We start from the raw sequence: 10,679 nt of genomic DNA, 5'->3' as shown, positions 1-10,679 counted from the left end.
ACAGCAGACACACAGGACACACACACACACACACAGCAGACACACAGGGGAGACACACACACAAACAAAAAGAGCAGACACACAGGGGAGACAGACAGACACACACACACACACACACACACAGCAGATACACACATAGCAGACTCACTCAAGACACACACACACACACACACACACAGCAGATACACACACAGCAGACTCACTCACGACACACACACATACACACACACACACACACACACACACACAAAGAAGACACACACACATACTGATGTAGATCCGTTCATAGTGCAGTAGCACAGGAACACCATGTCCAGATAAAGATAGCAGCGGAGGTCTGTGCAAGTGGAGGGGCACAGGGGGGGCTGTCAGCCTGTACCGTACGAGGTGTGTGTGTGTGTGTGTGTGTGTGTGTGTCTGTGTGTGTGTGTGTGTGTGTGTGTGTCTGTGTGTGTGTGTGTGTGTGTGTGTGTCTTGAGTGAGTCTGCTGTGTGTGTATCTGCTGTGTGTGTGTGTGTGTCAGCCTGTACCGTACGAGGTGTGTGTGTGTGTGTGTGTGTGTGTCTGTCTGTGTGTGTGTGTGTGTGTGTGTGTGTGTGTTGGGGGAAGGGGGTTGATGGGGTGCTGGGTGACAGAAGACCGTCAACACTTGTCAAGGGACGCTGGGTCGTGGCGACACACAGCACCGCAGGGAAGCTGACCCAAAATCTCTCTCTCCTCATTTCTGCTTCTCTCTCTCTTTTCACTTTGTCTCCCTTCATCCATTCTTCTCTCAATCTGCTTTTTCAATTTCACCTTTTCTTCCCACAAACTCTTATTCTCTCCATCCTTCTTTATCTCTCTCCTTCCTCTCCTTTCATCTCATCTCTCTCTCCTTTTCAAACCCCTCTCTAGTCTCTCCATCTCTCTCTTTCTCCTCACATGAAATGTTCCCTCGCTCCCTATTCTTCAGGTCTTGTCGTTGTCATTCTGAGCCTGATTTCCAAGCTCGCCTTTTCAATTTGGTTCACTGTTCCACTCTCTTTCTGCTCATCTCACCCCCTCCTTTCGATGCCCTTCTCTTTCCACTCATCTAACTATCTCTCACTCCTCCCCTCCCTCTCTCTCTCTCTCTCTCTTTTCCATCTCTTCGATTTCAATGTCCTTCTCTCTCTTTCGCCATGTCTGTTACTTTATCCTTTTTTTCACTCCTCCTCTGTGTCATCACTATCTCTCTGTCGTTCATTTCTCATTCATTTCGTTTTCTCTTTATCTCACGTACTACCAAGTCTCTCTCTCCCTCTCTCTTTCCCCTCCCCTCTCTGTACATTCTTTCATCCATTCCTCACTTCTCTCCCACTCTCTATATCCCTTTCTTTCACTGCCTTTCCCTCCCTCACACTTTCTTCCTCCTTTTCTCCCTCATTCAAAACCAAGCAGATGGGTCTCCTGCCACATCAAACAACCATCACATTCTCTCTCTCTCTCTCTCTCCCCCCTTCCCTCCTTCTCTCTCTCTCCCCCATTCCCTCCCTCTCTCTCTCTCTCTCTCTCTCTTTCTCTCTGTGGAAGCCTTTACCTGCAGGGCCACTTCTGTCAGTGAGAGAATTTAACAAACCTACAAATGTCAGCAGAACCAACTCCTCCCACACTGCCACACACAGACAAAAAACAAACAAACACACACACACACACACACACACACACACACACACACACACAACACATACACATTTCAGTAGATACAGATCCACAGACTCTTTCTCTTTCTCTTTCACACACACACACACACACACAAAGACAAGGACACATACATATACACATAATAGACACACACACACACACACACACACACACTGAATGAATGTCTAGTGAGAGGATACCACCACAGCAGCACAGCAGCTGTATGTTTAAGGGGAACATCACCTTATCGCCACACTGCCCCATAGTGGCCAGCCACGACACGAGAACACAAATGACCTTTCCTTTGAAGTGCCCAAACGCTGTTTATAAACATATGTCAACCAGCACACACTGACATATGTCAACAAGCAAAAACTCACATACACACACACACATTGCAGTGCAAATACATACTTACACTACACATTCATGTCCGCAAAAACAAAAAGGCACACACACATACAGAGAGAGAGAGAGAGACAGAGAGAGAGAGAGAGAGCAAAATAGCATAAAACATACACAGGAACACAGAAATTGAATACAACGCATACAGTACACACAGAACTGAAACTGAAACACACACTCATACACACACACACACACTCATTTGTGAGTGCTGATGCATTGCTGTAAACCTTATCTGAGAGGTGTGTTTGATTCAATCACACTAGTACACCCAGAGCCCATCTGTTTGTCTGTGTGTAATTTCCTGTGACTGCATTCAGCCGAAGGGCCTAGTTTCACACCAACACACACACCCACATACACACACATACACAGCAACATACACACACACACACACACACACACACACACACACACACACACATTCAACATGCAAATATTGTTCTGGTCCCATATCACCTTCCCAATTAACTTCTGACCAAAAGCGAGAGAGAGAAAATGAAATAATGCATGCAGAATAAAATACAAAGAAGGATAGATGAGATGGATAAACAGACAGACTTATAGATAAATAGATAGATAGATAGAAGAGAAGAGAAGAGGAGAGGAGAGAAAATAAGAGAAGATAAGAGGATAGGAGAGGAGAAGAGAGGAGAGAAGAGAACAAAACAAAATAGAAGAAAAGAGAAGAGAAGATACTAGAAGGATCTTTTCCTTTCCTGCCATTGTTCTGTTGTTCAGCTATCTGTGCAGCGGAGAGGCAGATTTGGTGTGTGTGGTGTGTGTGGTGGGTCATGGTGTTCTTACACTTACACTACTTCAGAGCAAAGAGGCCCCATATGTGTCTTATCACACACACACACACACACACTGACACACAGATAAAGAGAGAAAGAGATATATTCACAACACATCACACACACACACACACAAGCATACAGAGAAAGAGAGAAAGAGAAACATTCTCAACACATCACACACTCACACACACACACACCCTCATACTGTGAAAATAGCACCTATGCATCAGGAGATAAAGCCACCAGCTGGCTCCCCAAGCGGAGTTGAGTAGCATGTGGCCAGCCTTCGTAAGTGAGGCAGTGAAGCCTGGCACTGCAGACTGGGTGGAGCCTGGGTGGAGACTGGGTGGAGCCTGGGTGGAGACTGGCACTGCAGACTGGGTGGGGACTGGGTGGAGCCTGGCAGTGGAGCCTGGGTGGAGCCTGGGTGGAGACTGGGTGGCAGCGGAGCCTGGCGCTCTGGAGGCTTCAGACTCTCACCGGGAGGCTCCACCAGGCGCACAACCGAAGCACTCTGTTCGCGTAGCATGAAAATAGTTTTAGAAGACTGGTCTCATTTTTTCAAATGTACGCACCGCTATCACTGATTCATTGATATCATTGACTACAGTGGAAGCTGTTGCAGCAGGCGCACCGCGAACAGAACGCTTCAGTTACGTGGCCAGTGTAGTTTCTCCAGTCAGGCTGCTGGGACACCTGGAGCTATGCTTCTCAGTCCAGCGGTGTGTGTATGTGTGTTCTGCAGAGTGTGTGTGTGTGTGTGTGTGTGTGTGTTCTACTCCCTTCCCAGCTCATCATGGCCTACTGGACTGAACTGACCAGTGGATGCTAAAACAACAGCTTTAGGTCATTACTGTGAGAACATCAGTGCCTTTAAGCAGGTGGGCTTGACATATGGTGGGGGGCAATGGTGACAGTGACGGTGATGGTCATGGTGATGGTGACTATGGTGCTGCTGCTGATGATGATGATGATGGTCATGGTGATGGTGACTATGGTGCTGCTGCTAATGATGATGATGATGATGACGATGACGATGACGATGACGATGACGGTGATGGTCATGGTGATGGTGACTATGGTGCTGCTGCTAATGATGATGGTCATGGTGATGGTGACTATGCTGCTGCTGCTGATGATGATGGTCATGGTGATGGTGACTATGGTGCTGCTGCTAATGATGATGGTCATGGTGATGGTGACTATGCTGCTGCTGCTGATGATGATGGTCATGGTGATGGTGACTATGGTGCTGCTGCTAATGATGATGATGATGATGATGATGATGATGACGGTGATGGTCATGGTGATGGTGACTATGCTGCTGCTGCTGCTGCTGATGATGATGATGACGAGGACGACGACGACGATGACAACAATGATTTTACTGCATTCGTTTGCAGTATCACAGAAAATATTTGAGAGAAGTGCTCCAGAGGTAGGACTGAAAATCCCTAACCCAGACCATGACCCCTGACCCTGACCATGACCCCTGACCCAAACCATGACCCCTGACCCAAACCATGACCTCTGACCCAGACCGAGACTCACAAAAAGGCTGTTTTAAAATGCTTATATATTTTAGCAAGATAGAGCGGAGCTTACACACCTTGTTAGGTCACTCTTATGAAGGTCTGACTGAACGAAAAGTTACTTTATTAATAAATCATTTGCCCCATGGAGCAAGCAGTGTCGCACCTTTCTTTCTACTTATTTATATTTTAACAAGACACAAAAACAAGCTGATGTTAGGTGAGGTCCAAGTAGTTTGATAATGCTGAATCCCGCTGAATCCCCCTGCAGGCATTACACATTAAAAGATGCAGGCCACAAGTCTAATCAAATACACTGGTCAGATGCTGTCCACTTACGGTCCGTGCGCGGTCATAAAACAGCAGTGTAGTCAATTAGCATGTGGCCTCTCGAGCACCATGAAATGTGATTGGCAACAACCTTTTGCCAGAGTCACGGACACTACCTGAATAAACAGTGCAAACTGGACATATATAAGTATAATTATAAGTATATATACTCTTTTGATCCCGTGAGGAAATTTTGGTCTCTGCATTTATCCCAATCCGTGAATTAGTGAAACACACTCAGCACACAGTGAACACACAGTGAGGTGAAGCAGACACTAATCCCGGCGCAGTGAGCTGCCTGCAACAACAGCGGCACTCGGGGAGCAGTGAGGGGTTAGGTGCCCCCCACATGTGCAAATGTACATTAGTGCTAGATTGTACCGAAGGGATAGAACAGTGACCCCACACAACCTCGACCCCAAGTCTCCAGGGTACTAAGTCTGCAGCTTGACTGCAACACCAAAGAGCCAGGCTCGTTGGTATGGCAGTCAGAGTGCATACTCAACTGTAGTGACGGCACTCCGTTACATTGCCCTCCCCTTTGGGAAGCATCACCTTATCTCTGGGGTCCCTCACACAGGGGTCAACCTATCCTGGGGGTCCCTCATACGGCTCACACATTGGGCAAGCCTCCGATGACCTCATGGTAAGCCATCCCACTTCTGACACCATATGGAGGGAAGGTAGAGAGCAGTGACCCCACCCAGGTCTCCGGGGTACTAATGATAAAGCTCGACCGCAACGCCAAAGAGCCAGACTCTTTGGTATGGCAGTGTACAGAGCACATACTCAACCATAGTGACGGCACACTGTCACATAGATCAATATTGTTTTCAAACTTATACTAGCACTGGATTGCGTCAGTAACTACGTATATTAATGTACAGTATATAAAGCCTTTCAATCTGTTCCTAGAGGGTTTGCAGTTGAAATGCTCAAAACCAATGCAGATACTTTGAAATGAAAATGAATCAGACTTAAGCATAATGCTCTACAAAATGAAAACTTTAAAACTTGATTTTTAAATTATTGTTGGCTCCAAGTTACCATTAGCTAAATATTGTTTTCTGTGCCACTGAAAATACCTTAGGAACTCACATGTGTTTTATGCAGTTGAAAGGGTTCATAACGCAGCATCACTGTAACAACTACAGTGAATTACTTCAACCACAAACACATTAGATCATTTTAGAGCACAGGCAGAGTAAATCGCTGTGAGGTCTAAATGTGCATAATCATCTTTACGCTACGCGTGTCTCAGATGTCCATTATTATAACAGCCTCAGCTTAGCGCAGCATGCTAACAGCCCCATGTGCCACCCTGTACCCTCAGTAGACATAAAGCAGCAAGCAAGCGCATATGCACACACACACACACACACACGCCCACCCAGCGTTTGTGCAGGGACATGATCCAAGGTGAGCACACAGAGGGGGGCAAACAGGCAAGCGCTACTTGCTGACGTGCTGCATGACTGCTGTGTGTGTGTGTGTGTGTGTGTGTGTGTGTCAGCAGATAGGCTGTTAGATGTGCTCCTTCATGGAGCTTATTTTTTTTCCTCAGAGAGGAGGGAAGAGGAGTGATGATGAGAGGAGAGGAGGGAACGGGTTCAGAGGAGAAGAGGAGAGGAGAGGAGGAGAGGAGAGAAGAGGAGAGGAGGAGAGGAGAGGAAAGGAGAGGAGGAGAGGAGAGGAGAGGAGAGCAGAGCAGGGAACGGGTTCAGAGGAGAAGAGGAGAGGAGAGGAGAGGAGAGGAGGAGAGGAGAGGAGAGGACAGGAGGAGAGGAGAGGAAAATATGGGAGGGCAAAGAGAGGCGACGGAGGAGAAGAGAGCAGAGGAGGGAAAGAGAGGATGAAAGGGCAAAGAGTGGAGGGGAGAGGAGAAGCGAAGAAAAGAGAAGAGCAGAGAGGGGAGAGGAGGGGAGATGTGAGAGAGGAGGAGAAGAGAGGAGAGAGGAGAAGAAGAGAGGAGAGGAGATGTGAGAGAGGAGGAGAACAGAGGAAATTAGAGGAGATGAAAAGGAGAGGAGGAGAAAGGCGAGGAGACAAGAGGAGAGTAATGCAGAGGAAAAGCAGAGTGGGGAAATCAAACAACTCCGATGAGGAGTGCTTTGGAAGGGACAGCAAGGAAAGCAAAAGAAGAGAGAGAGTGAAACAGAGAACGAGAGTGAGAAGAGAGAGCTAGCTAGAGGGAGAGAGAGAAAGAAAGAGACAGAGAGGGAGAGAGAGAAAGAGAGAGCTAGCTAGAGGGAGAGAGAGAAAGAAAGAGACAGAGAGGGAGAGAGAGAAAGAGAGAGCTAGCTAGAGGGAGAGAGAGAAAGAGAGAGACAGAGAGGGAGAGAGAGTCAAAGTGGGGTAGAGACAGAGAGAGCGATACAGATGAAGCAAGAGAGAGGAAGGGAGGAAGGGAAGAAAAACGGAGGAGGACAGATAAGGAAAGAGCAGAAGATAAAGAGAGAGATTGAGTGGAGGGTCTGAATAATCGCCGTCATTTCTCTCTCTCTCTCTCTCTATCTCTCTCTCTCTCTCTCTCTCTCTCGGGGTGTTTTTGACTAGGCTTTGTGGTGTGCAGGCCTGATGTTTTCCCCCCAGCGCAGCGAGAGGCTCTCTCCATTTCCTCGCCTGCCAGCTCCCCAAAATGGCTGACAGCGATTAAACATCGTAAATAAAGCCACTGATGGATGAAGTTTGGAAACTGCGCGCCTTTCCAATTTGGGGCGTAGAACCCCTCTGGCATACACGTTTACAGCCACACAAATACACACACACACACACACACACACACATTCAAACACAGAATACCTTTGCCCCAACCATGTGTATGTTACTGTGTGTGTGTGTGTGTGTGTTGTGTGTGTGTGAGAGAGAGAGAGAGAGAGAGAAAAGGAGGGAGGGACAGAGAGAGAGAAAGAGAGAGTTATTGCTTTCCCGTTTACAGCCAAAAAATGTCACAACCACACTGACATGACCATAAACCATGTGGGATGTGACCAGTGTCAGAGTGTCGCACTGCGTGCCCCATAAACTACACTACCCAGAAGGGTAGGCGGGTGCTCACGGATGGCAGTAAATGGCTGAGGTATTGTGGGACTTTGAGTCACGCCACAAATCTGGGAGTGATTGCTAGGGAGAGGCCTTGAAACGAGATGGATGAGGTTATTTTTACGGCGGTGGTGGGAGAGGGAGAGGAAGAGTTAGAGAGCGTTGATTGAAGATGTTTCGGGTATGATGAAAACAGCGACGAACAAGGAAAGGCTGGGATAAGAGACACAGAGAAAGAGAGAGAGAGAGAGAGAGAGAGAGAGAGAGAGAGAGAGAGAGAGAGAGAGAGAGAGAGAGAGAGAGAGAGAGAGAGGAAAAGACAAAAGAGAGAAGACGGAGGACAGGGAAATTACTGACTGTGGAAAATTATCTCTCCTTCATGCTTTGTCTTCGTCTGACGGATGAACAAACAATAGAGCAAACTAATTAGGTAATGAACTCTGCATCCACACCACTTAACGACATAGAGGTCCAGTGAATACAAAAATAAGGTCCAGAATGTGATATTAATGACTCCAATTAAGACTAGACGTTGCCCTTTCAGGGCAGAGACCATACAGCAGGGGACAAACATGACATTTTGGTGCACAGAAATCTCCATACTCACTACAACTACTTTGACCTTGGCTTGGCAATGGATTGGTTTAGAAATTTCAAATAAAGTAAAAGCTCCAATGACCCCTCCCCATTGAGACCCTAAGCGATCCCAGAGTCAGATATTAAATATAACTAAATGTCTAATAAAAATGAAAGGTGATTTTATATGCCTCTGTAAACCTAGGCAAGACAAACCTATGTGAGTCCAAACACATCTCAAGTAAATGGTTAGAGTCCATACAGCTACGGAGGATTGCCTAGGCTGACAGAGAGACAGATGGACAGACAGACGAACAGACAAATGGACAAAATGGATGTTAAAGCACCGTGACTTTATTTCTATTCTGCTTGGCCTTGACAAGATCAGGCATTTGGAGATATTGGATTGGGACCAGCAGTGGCGCTGAATTATGACATCAGCGGGACAGGGCTGTTCCTCACTGTTCCGAGCCGGGTTTAGTTAATGGCCAATACCGTATAAATCCTCAGAGACACACACACACACACACACACACACACACACACACAGACAAATAAACAGAGAGACAGTTAGTGAGAGAGAGACAGGCAGAAAGAGAGAGAGAGAGAGAGAAAGGGGAAGAGAGACAGGCAGTGTAGGAGTAAAAAAAAAAAAAAAACAGACAGACAGAAATCTTAAAAAAACAGATAGAGAGGGAAGGAGTAAGACAGACAGACAGACAGACAGACAGACAGACAGACAGGCAGGCAGACAGGCAGACAGACAGGGTAAGAGGAAGACAGGGATGGAAGAGTGATGGAGAAGGAGACATAGACAGAGTGGATGGGGTTATAAATACATCTCAATGCCTGCATAGGGCGCATTGGAGCCGGAGCCAGATTGTGTGCGCTGCAGAATGGCTGCTGGCGGCGCTCGTGACTCAGGGATCCTGGATGAATTATGGTCTGTTGCACTATTAATGAGCGCAGTTAAAAGTAAATCCATCTGCACCGATGCCAGGGCACAGTAATTATAACGACTCCGTCCGCCGGGGGCTGCTAGTCAAAGGTGCGCTAACGCTTCAAGAGTGGCTAACGGCTAACAAATGGATGATTGGGCTTCCCTAACTTCGAAATTACAAACTTGTTGGAGACTGGGGATAGGCTGATATTACAGAGAGGTTGGCTTAACAGAATCTATTTTTGACTGTCTGCTCGAAGCAACTGACTTCCTTAGGCCACTGGCTCAAGGTAGGCTACGCTTTTTTCCCCCAGGTGCCCAAGGGGTAGCTAGCTACGGATCACAAGCTGCTTTGACTTCAACTCACAAGTGGAGGAGGATTACAGAGAGTTTGTCTTAAGTCTGCAGCTCTCACATCTTCTCTTAGGCACTTCTGCTAGTGCTGGTGCCATATCGTCCATTAATCCCACCACTGAAAAAAATGGCAATGTAATTATGATACTATTGATTAGCGACACAAGGGGTGACAGCTAATCTAATCGTTGAAGAAGCCAAGTCAGGTGATGCACAGCCGGGACAGATGGAAAAAATGCATTTTGCCGCACCTGGCTGTTAATCTATCACACAGAGTAGCTAAAGGCTAGCAATTACTAGCCTCTGTGAGTTTGTAATTACATCTTGAAGGGGGAACATAGAGACACTGGCTTAGGAGAGGCTTAGAATGCAATTGATCAGATAGCAAGAGGCTTGTGTACGACTGTCGGCCCACTGGGGGCAGATCTAGAGGTCTGCTGGCAGGTTACCGGCCTACGCTCAACTGCTTGCTAACTGTGGTCCAAACACTTTTGCATTTATCAGTTAATCAGTTCATTTCTCACTTTTTCATTATTTTGGAGTTAAATACTTCTTCCTTCATTTTAATAACATTTTGGTTTTTTTTTCTTCTTAATATTCACAAGCTAATTTACAGGTGGTGGTGGTCCAACAGCGGTCCAGAAGTGGCATTCTACCGGAGGAAAGCCAGTGTAAAAATGTAAATGTAAATCAGGTTTATAGGCCAAGTATACTTGCATATACAAGGAATTTGGTCTCTGCATTTATCCCATCTGTCAATTAGTGAACACACAAAGCACACAATAATAATCCAGAGCAGTGAGATGCCTTGCAACAGTGGAGCTCGGGGAGCAGTGAGGGGTTAGGTGCCTTGCTCAAGGGCACTTCAGCCATGGATGAGGGCATGGGAGAGCAGTGCTCAACCACTTCCCCCGCCCACATTTCTCCTACTGGTCGGGGATCGAACTGGCAACCCTTCGGTTTCAAGCCCGAAGCCCCTAACCAGTAGGAGGCCAGGGCTGCCCCACGGCTGTGGTGGTCTGATATCTCTAAATCTGG

The 10,679-nt window shown here is 47.0% G+C and overlaps 1 protein-coding gene across 1 annotated transcript in view; it reads right to left on the bottom strand.

The window, feature by feature from the left end:
* The window catches only part of srcin1b (SRC kinase signaling inhibitor 1b), a 77,874-nt gene extending 73,900 nt beyond the window's left edge, over nt 1-3,974 (bottom strand). Inside the window, exons 1-2 of the mRNA XM_076298719.1 lie at nt 3,861-3,974; nt 3,189-3,381 (exon numbers count right to left, since the gene is read on the bottom strand). Coding sequence (XP_076154834.1) covers nt 3,189-3,381; nt 3,861-3,974 — 307 coding nt within the window. The remainder of the gene's footprint in view (nt 1-3,188; nt 3,382-3,860) is intronic.
* Nucleotides 3,975-10,679: the final 6,705 nt, after the last annotated feature.

This window comes from Alosa pseudoharengus, unplaced genomic scaffold, assembly GCF_046254945.1.
Source record: "Alosa pseudoharengus isolate Yale_2024_CS ecotype anadromous, Long Island Sound unplaced genomic scaffold, YU_APseudo_1.1 YU_APseudo_1.1_scf_21, whole genome shotgun sequence".
Taxonomy (NCBI): domain Eukaryota; kingdom Metazoa; phylum Chordata; class Actinopteri; order Clupeiformes; family Clupeidae; genus Alosa; species Alosa pseudoharengus.
The sequence above is the reverse complement of the archived record's forward strand: the minus strand, read 5'-3'. Positions and strand labels throughout refer to the sequence as shown.